An 18,931-nucleotide genomic window follows, 5' to 3' on the forward strand; every position below is an offset into this window, starting at 1 on the left:
ACAGTGCTGTTACTCAATCAATAGCTAAACTAAGGTATTATGACAGATTTGTGGTGGTCGTAAAAATGTTCCCAGCTACCAATCCCATGGGGCTGTAAAACCAACTATATCCAAGGCCTTACAGCAGAAACAAAGGATAAACTGCAGAGGTATCTCACTCTTTTTGAGGTTGATCCTATAGTACAGGATACAGTGAATGCAGGCCAGCAGTTAATTATTTCTATAGTTGAAGCTAAGAGAGAAAGCTGGATTAGAACAATAGAAGAATTGGACATACGCATAAATAGCCATAAAGCTTGGAGATTGTTGAGCACTTGACAACTCACTCTAAAAATTATGCCAATGAGACTGCAGACCAAATAGCCAGTCAACTTCTTAAGAATGACAACCCAGATCAAAGGCCACCAAAACACAAGATTAAGATCTATCGGTGAAACGTCTGAGGTGGCTCGAGAGTTCATGGCTTCCATGACGGCCATGGACCTTACTCAGTTAATTCATGACCCTACTCACATATGTGGACACACTCTGGACTTGATTTTTGTCTCTGGTCAGTGGTTGAGTGGCCTTGATATAGGGGATATAGTCATCGAACCCTTGTCATGATCTGACCACTCGCTCCTTCGACTGGACTTTCTAACCGCTGCACCTCGCTGCAGGGAGGCGGGACCGACCAGGTGGTTCCGCCCCAGGCGCCTGATGGATCCTGATAGGTTCCAGACGGAGCTTGGGCCATTTCCTGAGACTCTGGCTCATGACTTGGCTGAAGACCTGGTGGCCGCCTGGGATAGTGCGGCCGCCGGGGCTTTGGACCGTGTCGTGCCTTTGCGGCCTCTGACCCGGCACCGAACTCACCTAGCTCCTTGGTTCTCTGAGGAGCTGAGGGAGATGAAGTGCTCGAAAAGACGCCTAGAGAGTAGTTGGAGGACCAGCCGCTCCGAATCTGACCGAACACTGGTGAGGTCTCATATTAAGACCTACCTAGTGGCGATAAAAGCGGCGAAATCTAGCTATTTTGCCGCTCTTATCGCGTCATCAGATAATCGCCCAGCCGCCCTGTTTAGGGTGACCCGCTCCCTCCTCCATCTGGAAGCGCAGGATGATCCCTTGCAGGGTCGAGCTGAGGACTTTGTGCAGTATCTGTATGACAAGATCGCTCAGATTCGGGAAGGCCTGGCCTCTGACTGGGTAAGTCCAGACAGGATGACTGAGGCAGGTCTTGAGAGTGTTATCTGGGAGAAGTTTGATCCTGTTGCTCCCGAGGATGTGGACAGGATCCTGGGACGGCTGAACGCGACCACATGTTTATTGGACCCGTGTCCCTCCTGGTTGGTACTGGCTTCCCGGGAGGATACACAAGGCTGGCTCCAGGGATTGTTAACGCTTCTCTGAGTGAGGGGATCCTGCCGACCGCTTTGAAAGAAGCGGTGGTGAGGCCCCTCCTCAAGAAGCCCTCCCTGGATCCGGCTATTTTGGCTAACTATCGTCCAGTCTCCAACCTTCGTTTCGTTGCGAAGGTTGTTGAGAGTGTGGTAGCGCGGCAGCTTCCCCGGTATCTGGATGAAGCTGTCTATCTGGACCCGCTCCAGTCTGGTTTCCGGCCTGGGCACAGCACGGAAACGGCATTGGTCACGTTGGTGGATGATCTCTGGAGGGCTCGGGATAGGGGTTGTTCCTCTATCCTGGTCCTGTTAGACCTCTCAGCAGCTTTTGATACCATCGACCATGGTATCATGTTGCACTGGTTGAAGGGGCTGGGGGTGGGGGGCACCGTCCTGCGGTGGTTCTCCTCCTACCTCTCGGACCAGTCGCAATCCGTGTTGACGGGGGCAGCGGTCGACCCCGAGGCGCCTTGTTTGTGGGGTGCCACAAGGGTCGGTCCTCTCGCCCCTCCTGTTCAACATTTACTGAGTGAGATCATCCGTGGCTTTGGGGTGGAGTTCCATCAGTACGCTGACGACACTCAGCTGTACATCTCCACCCCAGGCCACCCCAACGATGCCCTTGAAGTGATGTCCCAGTGCCTGGAGGCCGTGCGGGCCTGGATGGGGAGAAACAGGCTCCGACTCAACCCTTCCAAGACCGAGTGGCTGTGGCTTCCGGCGTCCCGATATAGCCAGCTGGTGCCATCGCTGGCTATTGGGGGTGAATCACTGGCCCCCACGGAGAGGGCTTGCAACTTAGGCGTCCTCCTGGACGCACAGCTGTCTTTAGAAGAGCATATGACGGCCGTGGCCAGGGGGGCTTTTTATCAGGTTGGTGACCACCTTTAAAGCGCTCCATGGCTTAGGGCCGGGGTATTTGCGAGACCGCCTTCTGCCACCAATTGCCTCCCACCGACCGGTTCGCTCACACAGAGAGGGCCTCCTCAGGGTGCCGTCGGCCAGGCAGGGCCGGCTGGTGACCCCCAGGGGGAGAGCCTTCTCTGTGGCAGCGCCTGCCCTCTGGAATGACCTGCCCCCTGAGATACGCACGATATCAGACCTCCGGTCTTTTCGTCAGGCCCTGAAGACACACTTGTTCCATCTAGCTGGGCTGGCTTGATCCCATCCTCTCAGTTTTAATTGAATTTGGTTTTAATTGGGTTATTTTAATTACTGGGCCGAAATTATTTAATTGTTTTTAAACTGTTTTTAAATTTTATATGTTATGTTTTATCTCGGCTGTGCACCGCCCTGAGGAGAAGGGCGGTATAGAAATATAATAAAATAAATAAATAAATAAGATCAACAGAAATGAGGAAGATAAAACAACTAACTTACCATCCCCCTTTACTGTGGAAGAACTGAGAGAGTCTATAAGGAAGAGTAGGCCGTGGAAAGCTGCTTATTAAACAGATAAAGCAATTGGGGGTCAAAGGTAAGACAGTGGCTACTAGAAATGTTTAATTGAATGCTTGGAACAGTGTAAGATTCCTGCTATCTAGCAAAAGGCTAAGGTTGCAGCAGTTTTAAAACCAGGTAAAGAGGCTAATAACCCTAAGAAGTGCCAACTAATTTCTCTCTTGTGCCATACCTACAAAATCTTTGAAAGAATGATCAAAATTGCCTCACTGTAGCTGTAGAACATTTTCTCATACTGCAGCAGGCTGGATTTCTCTCCCAAAAAAATTGCAACACACAGATTTTCAATATAGCCCAGTTTATCGAATGTAACATAACAGGAACTGTACTCATAGATCTCATGGCTGCATATGATACCATCAATCTTAGAAGACTGAAGCAGAAAGTTTATGATATGATTACAGATCTTAAAACTTACAAATATCATTAGGAATCTGCTTCAGCACCACATATTTTATGTGGAGTTCCAGGGAAGGCAAAGTAGATGGAAGAATCAAAGGGATATTTACCTTAGGGTAAATTGGCTCCAATTATTTTTAATATTTATACCAATGTATGGGTACTAATAACTATATGTATACTGATGACTGAGCAGTGGCTGTACATGGTGAAACATTTGAGGAGGTTGAACAACATTTAATTGAAACCCTGGCAGAGTTGGATTGATACCATTGTGATAACCAGCAAAAACTCAGGTATGTGCTTTACATCTTCACAATAAGCAGGCTGCTAGGAAGCTGCATATTATATGGAAAAGGACGGTATTGGAGCATTGCTACAGCCATAAATGTTTAAGGCTCACTCTAGATATGACCCTGACATACAAACAGAACTGCACCAACACTGAACTGAAGATCAGTGAATGAAAAAACATCCTCTATAAATAAATAAATATAACCTGAGCTCTACCTGGAATGCCAAACCAAGAATTCTTATAACAGCTTTAGCATTTTGCTACTTGGCAGGCAAATACGTCTGCCCAGTCTGGTATAAATCAACACAGGTTGGGAAAGTAGATGTTGCTCTGAATGAAGCTAGCAGAATTATTACCAGATGCCTTAAAACTACCCCTCTAGATAAGATCTACCACCTAGCTGCATTGCACCCCACCTTCTGTTTGCAAAGAAGCATCAGCATACAGAGACAGGCTTAAATCATCTAGGTTTCTAGACAACACCCTCTCTATGCCTACATCAGAGATTAAAATCTAGGAAAAGCTTCCTTATATCAATGGAAGACTTCAAAAAATTTAAAAGCAGAGAGGATCTATGGAAAGCTACAAAGAATCAACACTGGAAGAAACCAATGGAGGAGCCAAGTCTGGTGAAAGTTGGGAAGTTTGATAATTGTTGAATAGATTGCACACAGGCACAACTAGACCCAGAGATACTCTGAACAAATGAGATTATCCAGGGATTTTGCCCTTTGCAATTGTGGTAACATGCAGACAACAACACATATGTATACTATCCTTTGTGCACACTTGAGGACCTCAAGGCAGTACAACACAACGCAATTAATGTTGCTGAGCAACATTTTACCTGGGCAAAATCTGTTTAACCTGTACATATTTTAATCTTGCATTTTATCTTCTAAATCTTATGTCATATAGTATGCCTTATTTTAATTGTGATGCTTCTGATACAAATAAACAAAGAAAAGTTGAAAGTGTTGAAATGCATGGAGCTAAAATGTTTTGAGGTTTTTGATTGCAATCTAAAAAATGTGTGAGGGAAATTAAATTTGAAGCCATGGTAGCAATACAACTTAATATGCTACTTCATTTTATAGCCTTGATAATTAAGTTGCATAGGAGATCATTCAATTTGTGATTTCTGTAATCCCAGATATAAGCTTAATGTCTCTTTCCATTTAAGAACTACTTCTTCTTTTCCTCCTCCTCCTCCTCCTCCTCCTCCTCCTCCTCCTCCTCCTTCTCCTTCTCCTGCTCCTTCCTCCTGCTCCTCTTTTACCGTACCAAATGTCGAGGGAGATGCAAAGTTCTAGCTGTTACTCTTCTAGTGACCTCAACCATTGTTAATTTATGTTGTTGTAGTATGTCTTTGATGTTGTCTTTCCATCTTCTTTTGGGTATCCCTCGTCTTCTTTGAACTTCTCTTTTTTTATATGCTTTGTATGATATGGAATCTCATGACATCCTCTCCAGGTGAGCAAACCACTTTGCTGTTTTTGTATGTAGTTTAGGATTGATTCTATGCCAATTTTTCCTCTTTTGGTCTCATTTCTGATTTTATCTCTTCTGGTCCAGCAGCTTTCCTCAAAATTTCATTTCCATGGTGACTAAACTTTGTTTTATCCATTTAAGAACTTGAGTTTTAAAATACTTCACCTGACTGGGTTTTAAAGAGAAGCTGTTTGTCATATAGCATCATACCAAAGGATTGTGAGCTTTTTATCTGATCACACTTAAAATGCTATTGCAACTGCCAAGTTTAGCAAGTAGATTCAAAAATCCCATGTAAGCACATTTTCCCTTATGGCTGGGAAAAAATCCATGTGTCTATATAGTCTATGCTGCACTGCTCATTTTATAGAAAAATTGTCATGTCTAATATTACAGATATGCTAAACTGAAATGAATAATTCATTATTTTACTTTATTATTTTATTCATTATTTATTCATTATTTTATTTTAATAATAATTCATTATTATTTCTGAGTGAAGGTACTTATAAAGTAGTCCAATATTATATGGCTACAATATTTAGCCAAACTCTTGAAGATCTGTTTGTCCACTAAACCTTCTGGGAACTGAAGTGTGGTAACTTTAATGGGGCAGATTTTATGTTTTGAGTTATGGAAACATAAACATGCATCTGAAATACACTATTGTGATTCTGTAATCAAAAGTCTTATAAAATCAGTATTATCTTATTATGACATTTAACATGATCGATTTTAAAATATATAAAATATATTTAAAAAAACATGAAACCAGTCATAATTTAGTTAATATGTATTAACTTCAAAGCAAGCTAGAGAAACATCAGTTGAGAAAACATGTTGTTTCTTTATATATTGAACAGGGAGTCCTCAACATATAAACTAGTGGGTCATCATATGACTGGAACCTGGTTTACAAACTTTTTTGTAACAGTCGTTAAGCAAATATGTTAATCATAAAATGGTGGTTGTGAAGTGAACCCATTGTTTGTTGTAAGGTGGGTTTTACCAGAAGTAAATACTGGTTTCAGGCAAAAAGTATAATAAACCACAATCACATGACTGCAAATCTTTGCAAATGGCTGTAAATGTGGGCTGTTGCTAAATGCCCAAAATGACCAGGGGACAGATGTTGGAACTTTGAAACTGGGTCATAAGTTCCAATTTTGGAGTCTGTTGTAACTTCTAGTAGTTGCTAAGCGATCAGTTATAAGTCAAGGACTACATGTGTTCACTTGATCTACTGCTGATCCATCCTTATTTATCATTCAGAGTTATTTAAAATAATTTATACATTTATGCCAGTTATTTAGTTATATGTTTACATGTGTCTCTTTATTCTTTTAAGCATGCACCAAGATAATCATGGATACATCTGCCTGCTTATTCAGGGAGCTACAAAAGAAGATGCTGGTTGGTACACTGCATCAGCAAAAAATGAAGCTGGGATTGTTTCCTGCACAGCAAGACTGGATGTTTATAGTAAGATGCTGTATGGATGTTGACAGTATTTGGAAAAATTATCCCAAACCTATAGCTATTCCTTATATAATAACAATATTAGAGTAACGTTTGTTGACCTTTAGATCAAGCCTGTCTATAAAGCATAACCGTTCTTTTTTTTTTTAATAAAATAAATTTTATTAGTTTTTCCAGATTAAAATCAACACAAGACAAAGACATTATTTATACATAAAAACAACAATCATACATTCCCCTCCCTCCCTCCCCCACTCATTCATAGCACTAAACATACAAACACATCTATCCTGGCAGATATTGTCCCTGCCCTCATTGGTAAATAATTATGCCCACAACACAGAGTAGGGTAAGTAATCCCTAGATATTATTTTCATACAATTACCTTTCAATCTAAATAAATATATCTCTCCTCATGATTGCCTAGACTCTCACTTCGTCTCAATTCTTTTATTCAACCACCGGTACCAACTGTCCCAACTTTGAAAAAATTCAGAATCTTCTTTTTCTTTCAGCATAAATGTCATTCTGTCCGCCTCAGTGCACTCTAATACTTTATTTATAATTTGGGTACTAGCTGGTATCTCTTTTCCTTTCCACTGTTGGGCGAACACTATTCTAGCTGCAACTAAAATATGTAGAGCAAGATACCATTTTTTCTTATTCAGCCCCTCTGGGCAAATATCTGGTAAATATATCTCAGGTTTCCATTGGAGATCCACATTAGTAATTTCCTTAATCCAATTCTTAATCCTTCTCCAATACTTCTTCGCCATTATACAAGTGGAAATACGTGGAATTTGGTGTAAATACGTACCTCTGGTTTTCCCACATTTCCAACATAACTGATGCACCCGGAAACATTTTAGCAATTCTTGCTGGTGGGAGATGCCACCTACACAACATTTTATATGCATTTTCCTTAAAAGACGTTGCCGTAATCATTTTAATATTTTCCCCCTACATTTGTTGCCATTTTTCTAAGGGAATCGAGTACCCAAAATTCCTCCCCCAGTATCTTTTACAATCTCCTCAAGCAATTATGCATACATTTTGATTATGTATTTATGGTCCTCTCCCATTAATATTTTATCAAAACTCTGTTCCATCACATGTATCCTATAATTATCTCTATCCTTCCTGTAACAAGATTGAACTGTAGCATAGGTCCACCAATCTAGCCTAATTCCTTTATCAGCCAAATCTTCCCTAGATTTTAATATTCCTTGGGCATCCACAAGCTCTTTATATCTATAAATATTATCCTGTTTAAGAGTTATTGGATATGTCGATCTTAATATTCCTTGGGCATCCACAAGCTCTTTATATCTATAAATATTATCCTGTTTAAGAGTTATTGGATATGTCGTCGCTTCTGTTGCTGAGAACCAGATTGGGATCTTGGTATAAAATTTTCCTCTAATTATGTTCCAGGTTTCCAGCAATATTCGCCTTAAATAATGTCTCTTAAAATACTTATACTGTTGAACTTTCTCTCTCCATAACAGCGCGTGCCAACCGTGCTATAGGTCATGTCCTCCTAAATCTAATAAAGACCTCTTCTTCAATAACACCCATTCTTTCATCCAGGCTAGCAGTGAAGCTCGGTAGTATAATTCCCAGCAGGGGAGACCAAAGCCCCCCCTCTGTCTATGCTCTTGTAACATTTTGAGCTTTACCCTAGGCTTCTTCCCCTGCCATATAAATTTCAGCACAACTTGATCCAAATCTTTAAAAAACTTTTTATCTAGCCTCACCGGAGCTGATTGAAACAAAAATAGCCATTTGGGTAAAACATGTGTCTTAATTGCTGCTATCCATCCCATCAAAGACAACTGTAAATTTTTCCACTTCTCCAGGTCTCTTACAGTCTGATCATATAATTTAACAAAATTGTCTTCCTTAATTGTAGAGCATCAGGCTGTTAACCAAATTCCTAGATATTTAATTTTATTTACAATTTGAACGTCCAATCTAGATTCTAATATGTCCTTCTGCATTTTTGGAATATTTTTGACCAATATCTTAGTTTTATCCTTATTCATTTTTAATCCCGCCTCTCTACCATATTCTTCTATCATCTCTATCAACTCTGGGCCCGACTTCTGAGGATCTTCTAGAATGAAGACGAGGTCGTCCGTGAATGCCTGTATTTTTATTTATTTATGTATTTATTTATTTATTTTGCTTTAATTTAAATGCCGCCCTTCTCTGGAGACTCAGGGCGGCTATATATAAAATATTGCTAAAATAAAATATTGCGTTAAGCAATATTTTAAATTCCTGCCTTCGTACTTTTAGTCCTTTAATTACCGGGTTATTCCTAATTTCCCTGAGAAGGGGCTCCAGAGTCAGAATAAATAAAAGCGGGGAGAGCGGACAACCCTGTCTCGTTCCCCTACTAATTGTAACCTCCTTTGTTTTTTCCCCATTAACTAAAACCCATGCCACCTGGGAAGAATAAATTGTTTGTATCGCCTGTATAAATTTTTCGCCAAATTCTATTTTACGAAGCTGGGTTAACATAAATTCCCAACTCACGCTGTCAAATGCTTTGTAAGCATCTAAAAAGAGAAGTGCCATCTGTTTGTCCGAGTGATGTTCATAAAACTCAAGAGCATTTATTATTACTCTCATATTATCTCTCAGCAATCTATGCGGTAAGAAACCATTCTGGTCTCTATGTACAAACTGATTTTTAAAAACCTGTAGTCTTTTTGCTAGGATGGATGCAAACAATTTATAATCGGCATTGAGCAGGGCTATTGGTCTATAATTCTTAATATAGGTTGTATCAACCCCCTCCTTAGGAAGGAGAGAGATATACATCTCTTCCCAGGATTTTGGCATTCGTCCATCATTCAACACTTCATTAAAGACACCGCACAACTGGGTCCCAATCGCTTCCCAAATTGCCTTATACACCTGTACAGGCAGTCCGTCTGTTCCAGGGGTTTTACCACTCTTCTGTTTTTTCAGACTTTCCTCTATTTCCCCCTCTGAGATATTTCTATTTAGTATATCTCTTATCTGATCTGGTACCCCTGGCAAATTCTCTAGGAAACTAAATTGCTTTCGACTGGTATCTTCTCTTTGATATAACCTCCTGAAAAAATTCATACACCACTTCTTTTTTTTCCCCATTACTGGCCACTAAATGACCCATGTTCAGGGATGATCAGTAGAATTGATACCAATTGTTCTGTAATAACAAGCCATACATGGTTCAAGCCTCTGAAAACCACCTTCCTCACGTTCTGGTGCATATATTGAAAGGATATTCTAAATGTAGATTTGAAGAGTCCATGCCATGTCTGTTAAGTCCGGACACAAACAGAAGGCAGGACGATCGTAGTGAAGTAAAAAACTGTTTATTTCAGGCAACAGGAACAACAACAAAATAACTACAAACTGAGGGCTGCCCGAGGCTGCAGCTCCTTTTACCAGGAGTTATCCAGCCTGTCAGCCACTGACACTTGTTCATTTTCCCGCTGGGAAAATGATCCATCCCTGGCCACCACATATAGCTCCTAGCCAATGCTTTCATCCTCACAATTCCTGGATGCCCCACATGCAATGCTTCCAACACAGCTTTCCTTAAGGTTTGTAGTATAACAACTCTATCCCCCCATAACAAACACTCCTTCATTGCAGACATTTCCACCTGCCGGATTTTAAATGGTTTAAGTTCATCCCCCAATGTTCCATTTCACCACCCCCTCCATGCCCAGTTTAAAATTTGCGCCAAAGTTCTGTCTTTTGCCATTTGCCTTGCTATTTCGGCCGCTGTGATGGGGCCCTTCGTGATTTCTTCTATTTGAAGGATTGATGATGCCGGTGCACGGTCCTCCACCAGGTCTGGGAGTGGGCATTGGCTGAGGGCGTCTGCATGGTCGATGGTCTTTCCAGGTTGGTGTATCAGACGGTATTTGTATGCAGCCAAAAAAACTTTCCATCTTGTCATCCTGGATGACAATATGTTTGGGGTTGGTTGGTCTCCTGCAAGAATACCTAGAAGTGGCTTATGGTCTGTGATGAGTTCAAATTCCCTTCTGTATAGGTATTTGTGAAACCTTTTCACCCTGGCGACTGCAGCCAACACTTCTTTATCTATTTGACTGTAATTCTGTTCAGCTTTTGCAAGTGTCTTGGAATAAAATGCAGTCAGAGCTCCCTTGCCGTTTGGTAGTCGGTGGCTGAGGACAGCGCCAATGCCAAAGGGGAGAGGCGTCGCAGGTCAGGATGAGTGGCAAAATGTCATTGTATTGTGCTAATACGCGGTTTGACATTAAAACTCCTTTTATTTCTGTGATGGCAGAAGCTTCTTTATGTCCCCAATGCCAAGCTGCCTTCTTAACCAATAGCCTGTGGAGTGGTTCAGCAACAGTTGTCTTCTGCGGCAAGAAGATACTATAAAAATTCAATAGTCCTAAGAATGCCTGCAGTTCTGTCTTATTTTTTGGTGTAGGGGCTTCCTTAATTGCCTTCAGCTTGCTGTTGGTGGGGTGAATGCCCGATTCGTCTATGAGATAACCCAGAACCTCGACCTGGCATATGGCTATCTGGCATTTTTCCCTCTTTATTTTAAGCCCTGCTTCCTGGAAATGGCTCAGGGCTATTCTTAATTGGTGGCTGAGTTGTTCCATATTATCTGCTGCCACAAGGATGTCATCGAAATACGGAACTACTCCTGGGATGCCCTGCAGGAGGCAGTCCATTAAACTCTGGAACAAACCTGGTGCCACACTAACTCCGAATTGCAATCTGTTACATTTGAATGTCCCCCTGTGTTTCACTATGGTTTGGGTATCTGCGGTGGCAGCATCTACTGGTAACTGTTGGTACGCCTGGGCCAGGTTGAGTTTGGCGAAAATTTTGCCTTTGAAAAGATACGAAAAAGGAAAAGAAAAGTAGAAACAAAGGGAAAACTGTAATAAATGTCACATGCTCAATAATATTGGAGGTTTATAGAATGATAAGTCTTAATAATATGAATAAACCAGTTGGGGGAAATGTAATATTTGGAATATTTCAAACTATATATTTGAAATATAATTAAAAAGAGAAAAGAAGACAAATTAATAATATTTTAAGAACTAATCAGATTGGGTAAAATGAGAAAGGATTAAGAGGCGCTTTATAAATATATATTTGAATAAGTGGAAATTTATTGTTAAGATGTTTTGAGAAATATATTTAATGATTGAAATTGAATGTAAAACTGAATGAAATTGAAATGATAATGATTTAAATGTTATACTTGCAAGAAGTAAAGCAGAAAAAAGATATTGGTAAAAGTAAAAAAGATAAGAGATTAGAAAATTGTTTGAGTAAAGATTTGAAGGAAAAAAGAGAACAAGATGAAATATATTGTTAATAATTAAAAAGATAAGGGATTGGGGTTGCCTGAATTCCACAATGGAAAACATTAAATTGAAAATGAATACAGCAATAGAGAGAGATGAAGGAATTGGAAGGGAGGAGGAAGGAGAGAGAGGGACAGAAGAGTAGGGAAGAAGGAAGGGAAGGGAAAGTAGAGTAGGAGAGAAGGTAAAATGGGGGGAAGAGAGGAGGAGAAGGGAAGGGGAAGTAGAGAAGAGAAGAAGTAGGTGGGGAAAGAAAGTTGGAAGGAGAAGAGGGAGCGGAAAAGATGAAGTGGAAGAAACGCAGCTCTGAACAAACAAATATATTAAGAAAAAAAATGAATTGTTTAAGAATAAAAGAGGACAAATATGTACAAATAGTAAAGTTAGAATTTAGGGATAAATGAAGAAGGTGTTTATGTATGCAAGTATAGAAATACTGAGATATATTCAAAAAAAAAGGAAAGGGGGGAAAACGATATTGACAAAAATTGTAATTGAGTAAAATGTATTTGAATTTGACTAATTGTATAAGATAAGAAATGACCAACACTGTTCAAAAAAAAAAAAAGATGTGGGTGAGGGTGGGAGAGGAGAAAAGAAAAAAAAACAATAAAACTTGTTTTTAAAAAAAGAAGAAAATTTTGCCTTTGCCCAATGAATGCAACAGATGCTGAACCACTGGCACGGGATATGTACTCTGTTGCAATGCTTTGTTAATTGTACATTTATAATCAGCGCAGATGCACACAGACCCATCTGGCTTAATTGGCGTGACAATAGGGGTCTCCCACCTGGCGTGGTCGATTGGCTCCAAAATTTCCTGTGCAATTAGATTGTCTAATTGTTCATCTATTTTGGGCCTGAGAGCAAAAGGGACTCGCTGCAGCTTTAGTCGGACAGGGGCAATATGGGGGTCTAGCTAAATGATATAGGGGTCCCCTCGTACTTGTCTAGAGTCCCGTCGATGCTGTCTTGATGGAGATGATGGATGCCTGGTATACCCAAGCCTAGGGCATCGAACCATTCTACCCCAAGTAGGCTGGGTAGGTCTTTGTCCACTATTGTGACAAAGGGGGTCCCTTGAATTTCTTGAAGTTTATTTCAAAGAGTCCGCTCCTGATCACTGGTAGTCCTTCAGCAGTGTCTTTTGTGGTTTTAATTTCTGCCTGGTGATTCCTGGGATCGCTTTCTTGATCGTAATCCAGGACACAATGGACATATAGGAACCTGTGTCCACCTCCAAGTTGCATGGGGTTTCCTCTATTTCCACCGTGATGTGAAATTTCCTGGACTTTTTTGCATCAGAGTGCCCTACTATTGTCTGATTTATTTTTCTCGCTTTTGCCTGCCAGTCTTCATGCTGCTTGTATTTTGAAAATGGCACCTTCAAGAATCCCGGTTGTTGGCCATGTGGTGGTGGCTGCGTTGTGTTTTGCCTCTGTTGGCAGTTTGCTGGCTGGGCAGGCTTCGGCTATGTGTCCCTTGTGATCACATTGGCGGCAAATAGTTTCTTTGAATCTGCAAGCCGCCCTGGGATGGTTCCCTCCACATCCAGCACAGTTCTGGAATCTTTGCCCTGCTTCTGCCATGCCAGCCTTCCATTCCGATCTTATTCGGTGGATATTCTCGTCCTCTTCGGAACTCTCACCCCCTTCTGTAGCCTCTTGATAGCCCAGCATTTCCCCCCTCGAGGAATGGATGCTACCTGCCTTCCAAATGGAGGTGGCAGATTTGTTTATTTCAGGCAACAGGAACAACAAAATAACTGAGGGTTGCCCAAGGCTGCAGTTCCTTTTATCAGGAGCTGTCCAGCCTGTCAGCCACTGACACTTGTTCATTTTCCCACCGGGGAAAATGAACCAATGAATGAAGACTGATGTAAGACTCACTCCTACTTGCATATTCAACAATGTCAGTGAGGTAATCATTATCATCCCCATCTAATTGTATTACTTCCCAGGGATTTGCAGTCTGTCCACTTTAAATTCCACATAGCTGTCATGTTGTGTGTGAAAAGACCTTTTGGTCTCTAAACTGCTGAGAGAGAAAAAAAGTAATTTATACTGTTACCAAGCAGTATAAGGACAAAAAGGGCAAGGAAATGACATAGAAACAAGGCAGGGAATATAGATGAAAATTGGAGATTTAAGAGTGGTACAGGGGGAGAAAAAAAGAATGGGGATATAGTGCTGCTACTGCGTGATTATCAGAGAACAAAACGACATTTGTACATTTTTTTCTGTCTATAAAAATGTTTTAGAAAAGGCTGGTATAGAATAAGTCATGTTTTAGGTGAAATAATCCTTTGTCATTATCGTAATGTTAAAAAGTTTTAGTTGTATGTTCTTATTCTTATCTGAATTTGTTAAGATCACGTTCCTCTTCTTTTATTTAGAAGTTCCACTGAAACTTGGTAGTCTTCTAGCATTTGTATAGAAGTCAATGGCATAGGAGAGTGCTGGGTCATACTTGTTCTTAACTTTTCTGTGTGTGTCTGTGTGTACAGTGTGATAGCTTATTTTAAACACTTTGCCAGTTAGGAATGAATTTGTATAAAGCCAAAGTCAGTTCCATATACTTTCAGGAGTTTATATTGTTTTTTACATCCATTATCTTTAGAAATTAGCAGAAAATAACCAAGTGAATATGAGGCAAAGAAGAGAAACAGATCTCACCGTAAAAGAGGACAAAAGAACAATTTATGATAGTGACTATATGTAAGGTAGCACATCTCCCTACATTTCTTGTACTAACAAACATCTCCAGTGGATTTGGTAACTTGACTTCCTGGTTGATAATTGCGATATGAATACATCTTCAGCAATTTGATTTTAGATAGCTTTGTGATAATTCTTTAATTAAATTGAATGATTGGTCCTTTTCCCCTCAAAGAAGATAAAATGGCTCAGTAATTTTCCCCATTTTTGTGTTTTGAGGCATTGGTAAACTGTTTCCCCTTTTCTCTTTTTTCCAGCTCAGTGGCAACAACAGTCCCAAACCACTAAACCAAAGAAGGTGCGTCCCTCATCCAGTCGGTATGCAGCACTTTCTGACCAAGGACTAGACATCAAAGCTGCATTTCAGCCAGAAGCAAACCCAGGACATCTGACATTGCAATCTGTATTGGTAGAAAGTGATGATCTTTAAGTATTAGCTACCAGATATACCATTTCCTTTCAAATTGAAAACACTGAATGCCATTGTATGGTTCAATGATAATCTACACCACTGTACACAAGACAGACACCTCTGTATGCAAAAGAATCCAGCCACATCTTTCTTGTTCAGTATAACAAATTAGGAGTTAGTAGAGAAAAATGCAGTCTGCATATACAAATCACCTTCACTATAACCATTTCTTATTACATTGTAGATAATACTGTTTTGAATCATCCTATTCACAAGTGTTAAATTGAGTGAAATTTTGCAAAAATAAATATGCTGCACACATATCGCTAAGTGCCTTTGCAGTTTGTAGGTGCTATTAATTGTAATGAATAGAAGTGCACTGAAAAAATATATTAGGAGTGCATTATAATAATAGTTCAGATGAGCAATGAATGAGTAAAGCAAGATGGAAAAGGGAAGAGAAATAAGTGACATTTTTGTGTTTAAAATTGACTTTCTAGTCTCAAAGGAAATAGGACGTGTTAGTTTTGCTTTAATTGCATTAGGGTAGGTAAAGTAACCTTAGAAGGCTTTTGACTTTTGCCTGTGGATGTGATGCTTAGATTCATGTTACTTTTATAACAGTGAGATAAGAGAAAAGGCAAAAGAGAGACCTTTCTCAAAAAATGATATATGAGCAAAACCTCGGTGCTTTTTAAAACAATATTGGAGATCTGATTGAGTAGAATATGTGATAGAAAGGAAGATAAGTAGGAGTATAGAGGAAGTGGAAAATGGGTTGAGTTTGCAATAAAGGTTTAAATAATTTGCATACCATAGAGAATAGATAAGTAAATGTTGGGGAATACAAGGAAATGTTACATTTTAAGCACTGCTTGCATGTATACTCGAGGTTATATTTTTGTGTTCTTGATTACTGCAGGATGAATAGGAACCCTGCCTATGGCTGAGAACTTGTGAAGAACTGAAAATAGTTAACCAGCCAGAAACCTAGCTGGTTTTTTTCCAGTTAATAGATTTCACTTAGATTATATTAAGCAATTTTGATTCAAAATGAACTCAGCTGAGAGGGAGTAGAAGGCTATTTCAGTTAGATCTGCTGAAAATAATGTAGTCCGATGGTACAATAGTATTCTACTACAAAAGGAAAACACTGTATTCCTTATATGAAGCATGTTTATAGTACTTTATTTATAATTAAAAATCTGAATCTTTTTCTCAACTCAGTTATTCAAATACATACTTTTTCGTAAAAATAGAAAAAAAAGTTTTGTAATATGCAGTGCCATTTATTTTGCATTAACTGCTATTCCTGTATTGCTTTTGCCCTTTGTTATTAAGTACACTATTCAGATTTTTAGTGACTAATAAAAATTTCTATCACAAAAGATAATTACTTTTCTATGGAATCTTGTGCAGATGATAACAATTCAGCAATAGGAATTTGGCTTATTTGTATTGTCATATATAACTGTCCTAATACTCTGGATCTAGGAAATTGAATCCTTGCCCAATTGTCAATGTGACTTTTTTAGCTTAATTACTATTTTTTTAGTTTAACTAGTGGTGATTTGCTGCTTCTTTTTATTTGTATTTATAAATCTGTACAATCATACTATTTTGGATTGTTGAGCTAGTATCATAAGGGTTTGACATCAATAAATATTACACAAATTTCAGAAAAAAATGTATTTTCTTGGTTAAAATGCTAATAATTCTTAATGAGACTTCAAAGAATAAAATAGCCTACTAGAGGGTGGTTTCATGGAACTTTGTGAGGTTTACTTCTAAGTTGTAGTTTAAGATCGTACTTCAGGTAGTCCTTGTTTAATGACTACATTGGGATCAGCAACTCAATCATTAAGTGAAGTACTCATTCAGCGAAACAACATTATTTTATTATTTTATTTCAGGTTTCTTTTGCTTCACAGATCTGCAAAAAATAGTAAATGTGAGAAGAGCTTATAAAGTTATTTTTTAAATCATTGCCATAACTGCAACTAGTCACTGAGCGATCAGTCTCTAAACAAAGACTACCTGTATATAATTCTTAATCAATTCTGTTGAAGATCATTTCTTCTGATGTTTCCTTTAATAAGTTATAAGAACAAGTGGGAGTTCCAATTTAAAAATACATTTGCAATTACAAGACTTCAGTATCACATTTTATATTTGTGCATGTTGGAAAAGAGGGCTGTTTCTATTCTAGACAAAAATAAAGCAAAGAACTAATATAGAAGTTTGTAAGTTGTAATAAGTTACAAAAGACCTTTTTCATATTAGTATGCCATTTTCTACCTTGACTGACACCTGAAGCTGTTTTATATTGATTCAGAGCCTTGGCCTATTTATGAAGGCTGTTCTGACTTGTGGGTACTCTAGACTCCCAGATGAAGAAGTATTTTCCAATATTTAATGTTTGGACCCATTACTGGCTAAACAGTTCTACCACTGACCTGATATTTGTGATAACTTAAGGCAGTGATAGCTAACCTTTTTGCCATCATGTGCCAAGAGCGGGGGGAGCGCAGGGGGTCACAAACGGCCCACACCCATAATTCTATGCACCCTGCACCCCCGCGCAGGCGTGCACAACCCCTCTCCCTGCTTTTGGCACACAATGGCATAGTAGGCCCATTTTTTGCCCTCCCCAGGCTCCAGAGCCTTTCTAGGAGCTTGGGTAGGGTGAAAATGGCCTTCCCCACCCCCCTGGAGGCCCTCAAGAGGCTAGACATGGCCCATTCGCCAACTTCATTTATTTTCCATATAGTAGGAATTTAGTTTAGAATTTAGAATTTATTTAGTTTATGAAAATCATGCAAAAGAGAAGAGAAAAAAATCATTTGAGAATAAAATCTTATATGAATTGACTGAATGATGTCCAATAGTATTTTTGCATTGTCTGTATGAAGGTTCTAACAGCAGGACCAATTCCTGTATTTTAAATCACTTTCATATTTAAAAGCTTTCAAAATGGTATTGAAGGTTATTAATGCTGTTCCTTTGATGTGACAATAGGATGCTGTGTATCTTGGATTCAGTGTTGCAGCAACATCTGTAAGCCGTAATTAGACTTTACCTTTTAGATTTTAAAATATCTTCAAACATTCCAAACTCTTTCAACCTGGACATTATAATCTCTTTAGGTAGCTTGGAGAATAAATAGATAAACTACAGGGCCTCAGCTGGACATTATCTTTCCACTGCTCATTTCATTGTTTCATTTTATCCAATTCTACCTAGAGGCCTCTCCCTACATGTATGACAAAACCCTGCCCCAAAAAACAGCTGAAGTGTGCTTCAAAATAAATACTGTAGACAAAAATTATCTTGTAGGTTGAGTTAAAAGTATACAATTTCACTTAGGTCATACACAATACTACTTAACTGCTAATTCCAAAAAGAAGTAAGTTGGAACCAATGGGCATTGTTTTCCCCAAAATTTTCATAATAAAAATAAACTGTTTGTTAATTAAATGATGAAGAGCCTCTCTTTAGGCTGATGACAACTTTCACGATTTTGAAGGACTTTGTAAGCACTCTTTATAAAATCTATCTTGGAGACATTCAGCTAGTTACAAAGGGAATTCACTAAAGATGTGCCTAGTCAGAAATTCTAAAAAATAATATTTTGGGTTTCTTCCCGTGTAATTGTGGATATATCCCTAAAAGGGTAGAAGCGACGTTTCGACATATACAGTATTATGCTGATGGTTTATAGCATGGCAGTATTCCGTTATTTTTTCAGTTTGATGAGTCTAGTTGATACAGGCAAACATGCACAAGAATGTATCTGTGGCCTAGATAATCCATTACTGTCTACAGAGAGAGTTGGACTATTATGGCCATCTGATCAGTGATTCCTTTTCCTAAGAAACTAGAATTGGATTGGATTCTGGGTTTTATTTTATTTTTTTAATCCTTTTAAT

The 18,931-nt window shown here is 39.2% G+C and overlaps 1 protein-coding gene across 6 annotated transcripts in view; it reads left to right on the forward strand.

Annotated features, from left to right (window-relative positions):
* The window catches only part of PALLD (palladin, cytoskeletal associated protein), a 531,380-nt gene extending 513,554 nt beyond the window's left edge, over positions 1 to 17,826 (forward strand). For all 6 annotated transcript variants that reach the window (XM_070948121.1, XM_070948115.1, XM_070948116.1 and 3 more), the window contains 2 exons: positions 6,377 to 6,510; positions 14,848 to 17,826. In XM_070948121.1, coding sequence (XP_070804222.1) covers positions 6,377 to 6,510; positions 14,848 to 15,020 — 307 coding nt within the window. In that variant the 3' untranslated portion in view covers positions 15,021 to 17,826. The remainder of the gene's footprint in view (positions 1 to 6,376; positions 6,511 to 14,847) is intronic.
* Positions 17,827 to 18,931: the final 1,105 nt, after the last annotated feature.

The sequence above is a fragment of the Pituophis catenifer genome, unplaced genomic scaffold (assembly GCF_029215685.1).
Source record: "Pituophis catenifer annectens isolate HBS135680 unplaced genomic scaffold, rPitCat1.0.hap2 SCAF_8, whole genome shotgun sequence".
Lineage (NCBI taxonomy): Eukaryota > Metazoa > Chordata > Lepidosauria > Squamata > Colubridae > Pituophis > Pituophis catenifer.